The 16,070-nt window shown below is 37.9% G+C and overlaps 1 protein-coding gene across 1 annotated transcript in view; it reads left to right on the top strand.

The window, feature by feature from the left end:
* Positions 1 to 15,552, top strand: part of DAPP1 (dual adaptor of phosphotyrosine and 3-phosphoinositides 1) — a 42,286-nt gene extending 26,734 nt beyond the window's left edge. The window contains exons 4-9 of the mRNA XM_011361524.2: positions 3,479 to 3,609; positions 11,347 to 11,394; positions 12,639 to 12,701; positions 13,364 to 13,449; positions 13,970 to 14,057; positions 15,378 to 15,552. Coding sequence (XP_011359826.1) covers positions 3,479 to 3,609; positions 11,347 to 11,394; positions 12,639 to 12,701; positions 13,364 to 13,449; positions 13,970 to 14,057; positions 15,378 to 15,446 — 485 coding nt within the window. The 3' untranslated portion in view covers positions 15,447 to 15,552. The remainder of the gene's footprint in view (positions 1 to 3,478; positions 3,610 to 11,346; positions 11,395 to 12,638; positions 12,702 to 13,363; positions 13,450 to 13,969; positions 14,058 to 15,377) is intronic.
* The last annotated feature ends 518 nt before the right edge of the window (positions 15,553 to 16,070 follow it).

The following is a 16,070-nucleotide window of genomic DNA, read 5'->3' as shown; positions in this document are numbered from 1 at the left end:
TTTTATAAGTAGCTTCTCATTTTCTTCATTTCACCATTTGATTTAGCCTCATTCACAGTCTTACTAGTGAAAGTCAATCTATAGTCAATTCTTCTTTCCTATTGACTCAATATCATTTCCTTCAGTTTAGCTTTTGTTGGTCTAAAGTTTAATTTAGAGGAGGCTTTCAAAATAAAATTTGGATCCCTGCAATGGAGATCTGGAGAGCCAAACTTGAAGTTGTTGCCCTGTCCTTGCCCTTGGCCAAGGCAGTTGTGGACCTTGGGAGGCTGGTTCACCTCAGGTTCTTCCCTATCTTAAACTGAATTATTGTGACATCCAGCCATCCATCCAGCCATCCATCTAACCACTCATCAAGACTTCAATTTGTCAGAAACTCTATCAAGAGGTGGGAATACAAAGATAAATTTGGAGTCACACCTGCTCTGAAGGAGTCCACAGGGCTTGGAAACATGCCTATTGGAAAGGCAATCACTTTATAATACCAAGTGGTTGTAGCACCACAGGCCCAGGGAGCAACACTGGCCCTGAGATCCTTACATGGAAGCACAACTGGCCCCTAAGGCTATTCTTGTCTCCCCATGAACTGATATTGTGGTAGGCAGGATAATACCCCTGCCTAAAGAATCCCACATCTCTCTCTGGATCTGTGAATATGTTATGTTACATGACAAAAGGGAATTAAGCTTGCAGGTGGAATTAAGGCTACTAATCAGCTCACCTTGAGATGGCAAGATGATCTTGGATCATCCAGGTGGGCCCTGTGTAATTATAGCATCCTTATAAGTAACAGCCAAAGGCAGAAAAGGAAGAACCAAAGAAATGGCAGCATGAGAAAGACTTGGCTTGCTGTTGCTGCTGGCTTTGAAGATGGAGGAATGGGGCCACCAGTCAAGGAATGCAGGCAGCCTCTAGAAGCTAGAAAAGGCAAAAGAATGGACTCTCCTCTAGAGCCTCCAAAAGGAAACAAAGCAGTCATGACAAAACCTTGATTTTTAGATTAGTAAGACCCATTTTTGTCACTATGTTTGTGGTGATTTGTTATAGCAGCAAAGGAGGAGTATTCCTAGGAGTGTGCCTAGTTATATGCAAAAAGAGGATTGGCTAGGTGCATCTTTCTAGAGCATCACTTAAAAATTATTTTCATACTGAGCATGTGGAATAGGATAAAAATTTGAAGAAAAAGCACAAGGTTTTACATTCTTTCTCATTAATGAGCTGCGTTGATCCCTGGGCTCCTCCATTGTCTGACAGAAAGGTCCAAGAGGCACTGATATGTCTTAGAAGTGTGGTCAGTGACTACTAGATGACTGCCATTTTCACTCTTAGCAGAATGTTACACATTGGTCATTTTTAACTTAACATTTTCAAATTCATGTTCCCAAAGATGTGATTATTGGACTTTCATTTAAGGATTTAAAAATATCTTTATCAAAGCATAATAACATCTAACATTTTAAAATCCTTTCACAAACACTTCCTTTTGATGCTTAAAACAGCCTTGTGAAGAAAGGGTAATTATTCTCACTTGTCAGAGGAGGAAACAAAAGCTAGAATGATTGTCCAAGATCAGCAGGTACTGAGTGGCGCCACGGCGATGCTAGGCACATCACTGGAGGTATTTCTCTATGGTAGGTCACAGAGGCGCCAGCCCCAAATTCACCAAGCATCTGCCATGTTATGACTGTTCACACAGCCCTGAGCCTGCACAATGGCTGCCCTTGATTTAGGTGGTGCTGCTTTCATTATGACTGTAAAACTGTAACCAATCCCTTTTCCTGATATGACTAGATCTGTTCTCATGAAAGGATCACATTGATAAAAGAGAGCACAGACAATCTGCAAAAGTGGACTGGGGCTTCAGATAACTGCACAAGTGCTTTTTCATTGTGATTCCAGTGCTACTGACGTGAGTCAGATGCAGGAAGAGGAGGAGACCAGAGTCTCATTCTTTTCTGGGGCTGAGTTCAGAGATCCTCTTTTGGCTTTTCTCAAGGCCCCTTTCATTTCACAGCAGTGCACTATGTGGGCCCAGGTATCAGAAGCCACGGTTGTGTTTGTGCAGTTAGTACACTATGTGTACTCAAGCACTGTAGAAAGGTTTGTTTTGTTTGTAGGTTTATCATTATTATTAAGCATTTTATAGCTGCAGAGGAACTATTTTTCTTTCCTCATTGTCTTTCTCTTACTGCAGTTTAAGGTCCATACTTTCTATATTCTTTCAAATTACCTTTTCGAAGAAGTCGTCTTTCTGACCACCCATATAAATATCACTCTCACCCAACCATACCCTTTTCACTCGCCCTGTATCCTTTTACCTTGCTCTCTTTGTTTGAAACACTTCTCTCACCTGACATATTTTTTTTAAAACTTTTTTTCTGTCTCCCCTGCCACAAGAGCAGATGCTATATCTCCTTTGTTTGTTGTTGCATCCCAGTGCCTAGACAAGTGCCTGGCACATGGTAAAGCTCACTAAATATTTGTTGAATGAATTATTGAATTCTTTACGTCTCCCCAGTGTCTAGTACAATCCCAAGCCTGCCATATAAAAGACTCTAGTGGAATAAAAAGCAAGAAGCCATAGCAAGGGAGACAAAATTCTTAACTTACTTTTTCTTTGGTAGTCAGTTTCTAGTTTCTGATTGACTGATTAACTGGGGAAAGGGAAGGATCGGCAGGGGAAAATGTCAGAAGTTTTGTGTCAGAACCGCTTTCAGCCCCGGAATGGTGTGCCCAAGCCCCAAACCGGGCCGCTGGGCAGAGAACATTTCCCACCTGGACAGACTTCCTCCAGATGGAAGTGCAGGCGATCATGCATGAGCACAGCCCACTCACATCATGTTCACGTAAGATTAGCAAAGGCTTCATTTAGTTTATTTTGTTAATTAGATGGTAGAAGACAGTAGGGAGAACACTGTGAGTCCACTTTTTTGAGATCCACTGATTTGTTACAGGTGTTTTTAAAACTAGTAAGAAATAAGGGCAATGAAATAATACTCCTGTATCCTGATGCATTTGTTGGGTTTTGTTTTCATGGTTTTTGTAAAGCCTACCTGGAAAACTTCCAGTTATTGCTTAAGGTCTAGATCAATGCTGCCTCCTCTACGAAAGCTTTTCTGAAGCGTTGTGTAGAAAGGTTCTTCAGGGCCTCCGGGCGCCACCACATGAGCGTGCTGTGTTCACGTTGCTGACATTGGCCGCTTACCCCATTCATTTAAATGACTACTCATTGAATATATCGGTTGATAGTTCTTTCTGAATATTAGGAGACCAGAAATCATCTCATCACCCTTTATATCTTCAGTGTCCAGTTTAAGTGCCTGGCACATCATTGGTACTCGATACCCGTTGAAAAATAAACAAGTGAACACGTACAAAGAGCAAGAGGCTACAATCTAGCCACAGTTATCTGGTCATTAGCATTTGGATCGTCTTTCTGGGGAAACTATTTGAATATGGGTTTTTTCCCTTCATTCAGGTACTCTGATTGTTCTGAAACATCCTTATCCAAGACAAGTGGAAGAACCTTCCATTTATGAATCCGTCCGGGTTCACACAGCAATGCAGACAGGAAGAACAGAAAACGACCTGGTGCCCACTGCGCCTTCTGTAAGTGGCCATCAATCTGACATAGCTCTCTCACTGTCTAATAGAAAAAAAAGTAAAATAAGAACGATATACTTGTTAAAGTATGTTTGCTCACATAGAAATTCTACTTGAAATTTAAAACTTGTAAAGGAACATGAGGGTTGAAGCTTATAACTTAGAGTAAATCATAAAAAAAGTACAATGAGATAGTGAGAGGATTTTAAATACTTAGAATTCCCATCCTTATTTAGCCAAACTAGTTCACAGTAGAAGGGATATTTAAGTTCACATAGTTGGTTAAACTGTTATTCTTCAACGAATTTCTGAAATGAAGAAGAATATTTTCTTTTACATTTCAACTGTCTATGGAAGGAAAATATTTTCCACCCTTGCTGTAAACCCCTGAGATATTATTTTTTCCTAGTCTTGTTTTCTTTCACTGAATGAAGGGAACAGACAGAAAACACTTGCGCTTCTTTGCAACATGAGCCATTGTTCAGCTTCAGTGACCCCGGAGCACTCACTGTTCTTCTAAGAGTCCATTTCTGTTTATTCTGTGATCTGTGACCCTGCAGACTCCTCTCCAGCTCCCTCTTCCCTTCATTATGCTCAGGGCTCTTCTATTCTTTTTCTCTTCTTTGTTTGCTAAATATTCCTAGTATAAGACATCTGGATTTTTGCAGATGATAAAGGGGACAACACAAATGGAGTATCAAGAGCTAATTCTAGACAGCAACCATTACACTCGAAAAATAATCAGTTGAAGATGGCCACTGCAAATTACATTAAAATATGAATGGCTTGTCTGTCTCTTTTCACTCTGCCACCAGAAACATCTCTCCTAAAAAGCAGATTTGCACATGCCCTTCCTGCTTAAAATCCTTCCACAGTGCCCATGGTCTTCTCAGCTGGCCTGGACCCTGCTCACCCCTCTATCCTCACCGCATGCCATTCACGTTGTAGAACCTGCCTCCTCAACGGTGTGCATTTCTGTGACTGTGCTCCCTCTCTGCTCCCTGAATCCGGAATGCTATCAACAGCGTGCTGTCTCCTCATTTTTCAACACTTGCATCAGGGATCAGTATCTTCCAGGAAGCCTTCCTAGACCTCTCCTATAAAAGGCCCCTCTTCTCTGCTCCCAAGCACCCTCTGCAAACCTTTATTCTGGAAACGTCATACTGGAAGTTGCCCTCCCCAGCAGCCTAACACTTAAAAGGACAAGGATTACATCTTGCCTTTGTAGCTTTATAGCCTGGCCAGGTTCACGGCACACATTGTATTTTTGTCACTATGTTATATCTACTAAAAAATAAAAATCTTGGAATTTGATTGAGAAAGATAGTTTAGCTTTGTTAGAGTAGAAGGAGGAAGCATCAGATCTCAGAACTAAAAACACTTATGAAAGGAAGATAATAAATAGTTGTCAAGACAGACCAAAAAACAAAATAAGATCTACCCTCTGAACAATTCTTTGTTTCCCAGTCGATCTCATCATTTCTAACTTTTCTCTTTACCCATCCTTACCCCACCATTGATCACTTCAACATCTTTTATTTGTACTCTCAGTTCAACATCTTTTATTTGTACTCTCAGTTTAACTGAGAGTACAAATAAATCGATCACTTCAACATCTTTTATTTGTACTCTCAGTTTAACTTCACAGTCTCCTCGGTTACCCTTCCCCTCAAGATCTCCACTCAAGGCCAATCGAACCATACCCTGCTATGTGTGTCCTTCATCAACAGTAAAATGTAGGTCATTGCTAATATGTAGAGTTGGCATGAGTGTGAGATGTAGCATACTTAGACCAAATTCTGAAAGCCTTATTACTTACCTTTTTGCTCATTCTAGATTATCATATGAATTCACTTGCCCAAGTATCTAAATATGACCATACATATATAATGGAGTTTTTGAAACAGTGGTGAGTGAATGGTTGAGAATGACTGTATTCACACTATATCATGAGAAGTCTATGAAGTTTATTGTGCATTACTATAGACAGAAAACTATAAAAGTTTTTTTAGTGGATACTAACATGCCTCTTATTACTCTTAAGTAAAGAATGGTTGATAATTGGACCAGCTGGCCGGGGCAACAGTTCTGGTCTGATCAGGGGCTCTTGTCCCTTACTGAGCAGAAGGCCTCTCACCCTCTACTGTCTCCCCCAATGCCCACGCGGTCCTAAACTTCCCTCTCCAAACAGAGTTCCAAGGGCTTCCAGATTTCTGTCTTCTTTTTGGGAGATGCAGGTCTTACACAGCTCTGGCAGTGGAGAAAGAGAATTAAATTAAGTTCTATTTACAGAAAAAAGAACTTCTTGCTTGAAATGAAAATGAAAACAGATGTCCTATTGCCCAGAAATGCAGATGTTTGTGTAACACTGCTTAACATCCTTTGGCAGCCACATTTGGGGAAATTACATATTTTGTAAACAACATGGGTTTGGGTTTCCGAGGTAAGATAAAATTTAACTAATTCACTTATTTAACAAACTTCTTTTTTAAGTGCCTACAATATACCCAAGACTGTTTTAAAGACTTGGGGTTTGGCAGTAAATTAGGCAAAGTCTCTGCCTTCATTGAGCTCATGTTCCAGTGGGGAGATCACAGACAGTGATCAGTGTAATAATACAAAACCAATAGTAATCCGTCATAAAAAGAAAAAGTAGAATAAGGGAGGAAGGAAGCAGGGGAGTATCTTTAAGGAGGTGACATTTGAACAGAGTCTTCTCTGAAGCGAAGGAAACTCATTTCAAGATGTGGGCAAGTGTTGCAGGCAGAGAGAACAGTACAAAAGCCCTGAGGTGGGAACTAAATTGAGGTGTTTTAAGAACTAGCTAGAGGATCATTGTGACTGGCCTGAAATGAGCTAGAGGGAAGTGGTAGGAGATGAGATTATTGAGGCAATGTGGGGTCAGATCACGTAAGACAATGGAGTCAGTCTTCAAGGGTTCGTACCACCCAGCCGAGCATCTGAAAACTTCTATTTTAGTTGTCACGGTGCTTTGGGGCACTACTAGCGTTAGTGGGTGTCAAGAACTGCAAACAGTCTGAGAACTTACCCGACTTGCAAGCTAACAGGTTAGCCTGCTACTTACTGTTTCATGGGTGCTGATAGACGGCACCAGACTTCCAGTTGTCTGCCTTTCCCTCCAGAGGGTGACACTGTTTCTATCTTCTAAGGCTGTTTGCTATACAAACATGCTTTAGAATTTGGTCTGGGATGAAGGGCTGTTAGTGTTTTGCTCATAAGATGTACAGAAACATGAGGGACACCCGGAGAATTGTTTCCCAACAATGAGCAGGAGTCACCGAGGCGAAATATGCTGCAATGTATAGTGAAGAAGTATCCTGCCTGAAACGTCAGTTGTACTTCCTTTACACGACACGAAGGACCTATAGGACGAGGAAAAGAATTTATTTTTGTTCTAAGTGTTGACAAGAAATTTTGAGATTTTTGAGTAACATAATTTAAGTTTTTAAGTTTTAAAAAAATCGTTCTTACTACTAACTGGAAAATTAAGTGGGGACAGAGTTGGAGGCAAGGAGACCAGCTAGGAGGTTTTACCACAGTCCAGGTAAAAGATGATGGCAGTTGAAACCCGGGGAGAGGGATAAGAATGAACAGTTAGACAAAGAGGAAGGGATAATTGGTTAACTTCAGGATGTGTGCTGAAAGTAGAAGAGATAAAACTTACCGATGGATTGAATGTGGTAAAAAAGAAAGAACAAAGTAAACACTCCTCCATTCACTGAGACTGCTAAGATTGTAGGAAGAGTGGGTTTGGGGGTGGGAAAGAGGAGTTCTATTTTGAACCTGGGAAATACGAGATACCAGTGAGTTATGTTGGTAGACATTAAGTGAGGTAATATGTTTCAAGTGCCTGACGTAGAATATGTCCTATCTAAAATGTTAGCTTCCTTAGCTTTCCTTTCGTGGTAGTGGATATTTTTAGCAACTCCCTCCTACAATTTCAACTCCCTTTGCTTCTGCAACATCTTTCTCTCTTTGAAGCTCTTCTCACAGTTAAACTTTTAGTATCTATTCTTCCAGGCTTCTTCTTGAATAAATATATATTATACATAATCAATATGTAATATATACACTGAACTCTTCATTGTAAATAGAGTTACAATGTTTGTTTAATTATATATTGTGAACATTTTTCCATGTCATTACATAGCCTTCTAAAACATCATTAAAACAAATTCCTTAATATTCCATTATTTTGATCTATCATACTTTATTTAATTAATCCTCTGTTATGTTTTTACATGCTATTTTTGTTGTTGTTCAAGCTTTATTGAAAATTCACATGTGGTATTATTTTAAATAATTTCAAAGTTGCAGAAAAAAATGCAAGTATAGTAAGTACAAAAAAAATTTATTTGTTCCTGAGCCAACAAAGAGCAAATAATTACCTACGTGATGTCCCATCACCCCAATATTTCAGTGTGTATTTCCTACACAGAGGGACATTTGCCTACAATGAGGGACCTCATAGAGCCATTCAAATTAGGAAGTAACTTCGATAGAGAACCACAGTCCCATCCACAGATCTCATTCAGGTGTCATCAGTTTTCCCAGTAAGGTCCTTCAGAGCAAAAGTATCCAATCTGCAATCAAAAGTTGCATTTATTTGTTCTACTTCTTGAGTCTTCTTCACTCTGGAACACCTTCTCAGTTTTTCCTTGATTTCATGACTTCGCACTTCTGAATAATTACAGGCCAGTTATTTGTGAACTGTTTCTCAGCTTTGATTTGTCTGATGTTGCCTCGTGGTTAGATTTAGGTTTTGCATTTTTAGTAGAAATACCACAAAGGTGATGCTTTGTGCTTCTCAGTGCACTATCTCAGGTGGAACATAATTTCAATTTGTCTCATTATGGTATGTTTGATTATTTTATTAAGTGGTGTCTGCAAGTTTTCTTCACTCTAAAATCACTTCATTCCCTTTGTTATTAATAAATATTTGGGAGGAGGTTGAGATTAAATAAATATCCTGTTACTCATTACACTTTTATCAACCAATTTTAGCATCCATTAATATTCCTTTGCTGTTTAATTATTACCCTATTGCTGCCAAATAATGATTTTTTATATATATATATATTGGTTGTCATTCTATCAGAGAAAAAGCTTTATATTTTTTTAATTTCTCCAATTATTTATGTTTATATCAATGGGTTATAATCATGACTATCATTATTTATTTTGATCCTTCAAATCTTCCCAGATTTGCCCAGTAAGAGACCACTCAAGATGACTTCTGAATAGCCTCTTAATCCTTTGAGGATTTTCTTATTTTCTGGTATGGCAAAATGTTCCAGGCTTATCTTGCATATTCCTTATGTCCAGCTCTAGAATCAGCTATTTCTCCAAGAAATCCTGTTTCTTTTTTCAAGAGAGCAGTACTTTAGAAATTAAGATCTAGATGCTACATGCTTATTGTTATCAGAATGTTACTCTCCCAGCCCACTCTGAGAACAGAGCTAGGAAAAATATGTATGCATATACATATGTACACATACCTATTTTGCTGTCTATATTTATTTCTCTTTCTATCTATTTTTATCTATCTATTATCATTATCATCTATCATCTGTGTGTCTATCTGTCTGTCCATATATCTATCCATCTATGTATCATCTATCATTCATCCATGGCTTCACACCGGTAACTCCAATTGTAATTATACACCACAAGGCTCATTGTAGTTTTTTTGCTTTTCATATTTGTAACTCCTTTCTCCCTCAGTAAAGAATATGAATTCCATTATCTTCAAAACACTTACTTATTTGTGATCAATCAAATTTAAGCAATCTTATTGCCCAGGAAACACTCTCTGGCCACTGCCATTCCCACCTGCACCCTAGATGCCCATCTAGCCTGACTTGGCTCTGAAACTGTGCTCTGGCTGCCACCTCTACCCCTTCAGGCAGAAGTTCTCCTCACCCTTCCAGGCTTCAACACCTCGCACAAAGCTGCTGCCACCACCATTGTCCACATAGATGATCTCCGTACCCTGCTTGGGTCCCTCCTGTACTAAGATGCATGAATACCCTGCACACACTCACAATGATGCCTACCTTGCTCTACCCCACCTGGTGGCTTTTGACTAAATTTAAGGCAAACAGGTAGGCAGGCAGATAGAAAGAGTGAGAAGAAGGCTAATCCTTTATTTTCAAACATTTAGGTTGTTTCCAATTTGGGAACACTTTTCCTATTACAGATCATAGATTTTTTTTTTTAAAAAAGATAAATGTGCTACATAATTATTTCCTTTCTTACCTCCTGAGACCATGAATAAAATTAATATTTTCAGCTCTTTCCACTGCAGCCTTCCACTTATTTCTAAAAACTTAGAAAATTACTAACCATATTGTTTGGATGGAGGTAAGATGAAGTGAGTAGCATAATTTCTTAGCTCAATTTCAAGAAACAATTCTGTGAGGATATTCTACATAAGAATTTACCCTTAAGTATTTTGCCTCAGCAGACATTAACCTGCAACAACCCAAAATATTAATTTTTGCCATTTCCATAATATAATAACCAAACTCAGTTCAGTCAGTTCAATTTCTTTTAATATCAAAATAAATCAAACTGATAATGTGAAATCAAATTCACTAATATTGTTTAATAATATTTAAATGAATACTTGGGAAATTCATCTTTACTTTAATGCCTTAAGAATTTTAAAAGAAGTGGTCTATACTATTTCTTGCTTTAAGTCTTTTTACTGTGGTGGTAGTTGTTCCTCTTTTTGTTTGGTAGGGAGAATTCACTTCATGAAAAAATAATCTGGAAACTCCCATAGAAATAACCTTGACGTCAAATAAGTTATTTCCCAGTTTTTTTCATTTTTTTTCTTATTAATATGTTATAACACCATATTAGAACAAAATGTACTACCAGAAATTCTATTTCTATGGAAATTTATGAAATTATACATTTCATCATTTTAGAGTCCTTGTTTTATACAAATTTCTATTAATGCAGTTTCCCACCATTCCTCACATTTCCTAGGTGCTAGTGAAGTTTGTGCTGTTGTTACTCTTGAACCAATGATGTGTGAGTTAAGAGAAATGACTCATTCTCACTTCAGATCCCTTTTGAATGAATCAAGTGTAAATAAATCTGCACTCTTGGAAGTCTTTCCCATGGAATATAAGTCTCAAGAGATGGCCTATGAAAAAATGGAGAGGGGGAGGGAGTAGTGGAGGATTATGAGATAAAATAAATGTTGGAAATGTGATTTATAATGTTCCCTCTTAAAAATTCACAAAGCATATTAGCATAATATAGACTCTAGAAAACTCCGAAGTAAAGAAATCCTTTACTTTGGTTAACCCGGGTTTCCCAGATGTATAGACCCAGTGTCAACCTTTACGTGCATGTATATGTGCCTAACGCCCCTGACAATCCAAGCCGCGGGGTTTTGCATGACGCCCTTTGCCCAACACTAATCTTTATAAGTGATACGATATGGTTCATTATTTACAAATAGCTAACTCCAGTTAGAAGAGAGTATTTCAGTTGTTGCCTGTTGCTACAGAATTATGCCAGACTGTCCAGTCTTACAGTCTCTAACACCACAAGGAGGATTTTCAAGTGCCTAGGAGAAGAATGAAAGGTGATTATTTGAAGACCAAAGGCAAACTTGTGTTTCATTTAAAAACAGAACAGAAACAGAAAGACAAAAATCATGTCATAATGGTTGTTGGCTTCACTTGGTGCTTCTTTCTTTTTCAGCTGGGCACCAAGGAAGGTTATCTCACCAAACAGGGGGGCCTGGTCAAGGTAAGGCGGCATGTGTTTGCTGGTGCCAGCCACCGAAAAAGGGAGCACATCAGTGACACTCAAATCTGACACTTTTTAAAGCATAATTGCCTAATTATGATATTTACCTGTTTCAATAGTTCATCTTAATGGCTAATATTCATTAAAATTCTGTAAAATTACCTGACTATTCTTTGGGAAAACCATATGTATGAAAGTAGCCTACGCTTGATACCCAAGGAAAAAATACAGTCCTTTAATGGAATGATTGAGGATGAAAGAAGCAAGTGAACTCTAGCATATTTTTTTTTCTTTTTAATTTTTCTTTAACAAAGAAGAAGTCAAAATTGTATAAAATGTTACCCAAAAGTAGGCCAAAAACATCACTGGCAATGTAACTATGTTAAAAAACTTAACACAATTTAGTACTTTACTAGTCTGGGGGGTGTTTAATTGTTTCTTTATTTATGTGATCGTACCTTTAAAGTCACTCTATGTCATTTTACTATGCCAAGAAGACCTTCGTGAAATATCTCTACTCCTTCCTAAGTACAGGGCACTTAACCTCTCTAGCAGATACTGGCCTGCTTGAATTGAACCTAAATATTTAGTTATTTGGGTCCCTATTAGACTGGATGCTTCCTAAGGACAGGAAGTTTTCATATTCATAGCATATTTATTTTTAAATCCATTGTTATTTATTTTAACTGGGAACCTTGCCACCCGGGACAAGATGAAGGTTCTGTTAGTAAATAAGAAAGAGACAGTGAGAAACAACAGTTTTTGCCACCAATGCTATGGAATTCTTAGGCAAGTTTCAGAAGATCATGTAGTTTGAGGTTCTGAAACCTCAATTTGCCTATTTATAAAACAAGAATAATAATATTTGGCATTATATGAGGATTGGCTATAATGTATAAAAACCTCCAAGGATAGTATGTAGCTCATAGTAGGTACATTCTTATTATCGAGTTAATAAGAGAAATTTTAGCGGTTTGTTATGAAACACCTTGAATATTTATGATAGGCTATTTCTTTTTATTTGTTTAAATATGCTAATGATATCTTTACTTTCATGATGACCTAATGCACAAATCACTTTCATTTTTGTAGATATTTTGAAACTTTTTCTTCAGAAATGACACCGGAAGAATATTTTATTTTATCGAATTTTTTAGATACTTTTAAAACAAAAGGACAATATTTAACTCACATATTGCATTCCTGCATTCATAACCTACATGTTCTAATTATTTTTTTCTCAGACCTGGAAAACAAGATGGTTCACTTTACACAGGAATGAACTGAAATACTTCAAAGACCAGATGGTGAGAAACTTGGTCATACATTTTCCCTTTAAAAATCAGCTCCCTACTCAGCTCCCTAGATGAAAGGAACATCTGCCTTTAAAATCCCTACGTTTTTCCTTATGAGCATCTGAAACACCCAAATAATGAGTGGAGACATGAGTTCTTTCTTGGTTCCTGATATGAGCTTGGTTCCTGATATTTTGCAAAGACGAGATGTGTATCCCATGAACTTCTCTCTGGGACTGCTAAACTAGGGCAATGGAATTGTTCACTTGCCTCAATATATTGGCTGTCTCTTGCAGCAAATTCCCTGTTTGTTAAAAACATGTTCATTTCGTATGCCTATTTCATTAAGCCAGTTTAAATTTATTTTGTTTCTTCTTACTTTCCCTATACAAAATTTCTGAGAAAGCAGAAGTTTAAAAACGTAAGAGAAAAATGACTCCCGTGTGTTAAAATCTACCTCCACCAAATTTAAATTGATAAATATATGTCTTCTTAGTGCCTAGTTTCACGAAAGGCCAACTTCCAAACCAGGAGTGTGTGACTGCCTTTGTAGGTTTTCTGTACCCTGGGTGAAAGAAAAATTGACAGTTTCACATAGTGGAAGATTTGTTAGGAGAAAAAGTGATGAAAAGATTTGTGTGTGTTTTGTGATGACATAGGTTTTTGTTTTTAAGTCACCAGAACCAATTCGGACCCTAGACTTAACAGAATGTTCGGCTGTGCAATTTGATTACTCACAGGAAAGGGTCAACTGTTTTTGGTAAGTTGTTTTATAAAGGAAATATTTTTTAAAGTCTTCTTGTCAGACACTTTAGCTGAGGAATAAAAATTTATATGTGTTGTCCGTGGCCATGCCATCCTGAACGCGCTCGATCTCATCTGATCTCGGAAGCTACGCAGGGTTAGGCCTGGTTAGTACTTGGATGGGAGACAAAAAAACTATTGTCTTAATGTGTACAAATGTTCTGATCTGAGGTACATGGATTTAACCATTGCAAAGGGATCTGGGGTGGGGGCGGGGGAGTCCTGAACATCATTTTTTCTTCTTTGAATTCTTGTTAGAAAATATAAATCTGGCCTGTAACAATAGCATGAATCTACAGCGTCCTCAACACTTCTGCACAGTGGCAGGAACAGCTCCATTCATACCAGTTCTACACGTTGCTTTCCCAGGCCCGTTGTCAGTTCTTGTTTCCTTGGGATACTCTAATTAGTGTTCAACTAATATGTATTCGACTAACCATCTGGAGTATCTTACTTTCTTTCTTGTGTCTTATCAGCTTAGTATTTCCATTCAGGACATTTTATCTCTGTGCAAAGACAGGAGTAGAAGCTGATGAGTGGATCAAGATATTACGCTGGAAATTGGTGAGTTATACGAGTCTTCCGGTTGAATGCCTAGTCCTCAGACATAACATGCTGATGATTTGAGACTTACTTCTGTTGAATGAGTCAGACCCTCCCTGAGAATTGCTGGGATGTCTACTTGCAGGCTTGTGGAATAGTCTGTTCATTCTTCTGGGACATGGAAGTGATGGAGACAGGGGTGAAAAGAGAAAAGATGGACCTGCACCGGGGTCTCACCGCAGAGTCTTAGCCTTGCTGCTATCAGCCTTCCTTTAAGTGTGCAGGCTAGCCCAAATTTGCCTGGAGGAGGGCATGTAGGACCAGAAAGAAGGTCGGACAGAGAGAAGTTGATAGATTTCTATAATAGGAAATCCTTTAAAATTGTCAGAGAAGGAAGCTTGCCAGAGGAACTTAATTTAGTTTCCAGTGTAAGCGTTACTTTGCGCGGGTCAAGGACAAAAGGTGATTTATTTTATCTGCTTTCTACATACCTCCCAGGGGGAAAGACAGAATGCTTAAACAAATTTACCAATCTCATACTTTTTAAAATATGTTTGTAAGTTAGTGGATTGTGAGCCAAGAGCTTGTCTTTAAAGCTTTATAAAATTTCCTATAGATATCATCTTGAAACCATAACTTATTTTCAAAAGTAAACAATTTTTCTTAATTATTTTTATGAAATTAGCTGATATAGAGCATCTTGTTGACTGTTCCTTTCTAGATACTGAAACTTTTGCTTTTGGCTCTCTTTATAGCTTGACATGCAAATATATATACCACTCATTTTGAGATGGTTCCAATGTATTTGATATTTAATGGGAAATATTTTGCTTATGAAGCTTTTGCTCAGATATGAATCAATTTTTTTATTCTTTCCGTTTTGTACTTATGCAAGTGACATATAAAAATTTAGGTAACAATATATCAAATGCACACTCTTTCAGACTTCTCCCTGTGCAAATAAATACTTAAAAAGAAAATACAATCATTCTCTAGTGTTCTTTACCTGCTCACTCCACTTAACAACCTGTTACGGACATCTTTCCATACCAATACATTTAGATCTATATCTTTACTTTGATTCATTGAATAGCATTGCATTTTATTGATTACTATAGGTATTAGGCCGATTCCAAATTTGTACATGTTTTAGCAATCACTTTACTGTATTTCTCCTGAAAAAAATATAAAAAACACATTAAAATTGGGGCATGATAATTAATTTATAGTTGTATGGTTTCCTTATAATCAGCAGGTCTTATTTAATATTTGTTAAAGTCAGAGTTTGTTGTCTTAAAATTGCTTAATAATACATACACATGTATGTGTGTTTTATTACAGTCTCAGATAAGAAAACAGCTCGAGCAAGGAGAAGGCACAATCCGGTCTCGGTCATTCATCTTTAAATAGACCTTCCCTGACAGGAATGTCGTGGCCCAGGAGTGGGACAGCATTCTCCCTGATATTGTGATCCGTAGCAGGCTTCAGTTTTCTTTAAAAAAAAAAAAAAAAAAAATCAAAGGCAGATGCTGATTTGGATCTTTTGGAACATACTACATTTGCTGACTCATGGAAAACTGCTGCCTTTCAAGCTGTTGTCATGTCCTTGAGAATATGCAATAGTCAGTCATCGTTCTGATGGAAACCGATGAAACCACCATGCCCAGTGTGCTCACTCTTAGAACACACAACGTAAGACGAAGGGTTTGTGTTTTCCCACATTGTGGTCCCCAGGCTTGTGGACGTTTTTGTCCTGGAGTCCCGCTCTGTGTCCTGGTCATCTTGTCTGACATCCAGGTTGTACTGTGAACCAAGAAGAAAGCAGCTGTGTACTTTGAGGCTTAGGCTGCCTCTTCAGAAAATATATTGAGACAGCATACAACAAAGATTGGGAGGGCAGAGTTTTTTTGCTTTTTTTTACCCCTTTATACAAAGAACAAAACAATTTCCAAAACTAAAATGGAAAATGTTTGCAGTATTTATTTTCTCTTTGTAAAAGGCTCAGAAATCTAGTGGGGCCTTCTTTCTCTTCTA

Source organism: Pteropus vampyrus, unplaced genomic scaffold (genome assembly GCF_000151845.1).
Source record: "Pteropus vampyrus isolate Shadow unplaced genomic scaffold, Pvam_2.0 Scaffold67, whole genome shotgun sequence".
NCBI classification, from domain to species: Eukaryota; Metazoa; Chordata; class Mammalia; order Chiroptera; family Pteropodidae; genus Pteropus; species Pteropus vampyrus.
This window is presented reverse-complemented; position numbering and strand designations above follow the sequence as displayed.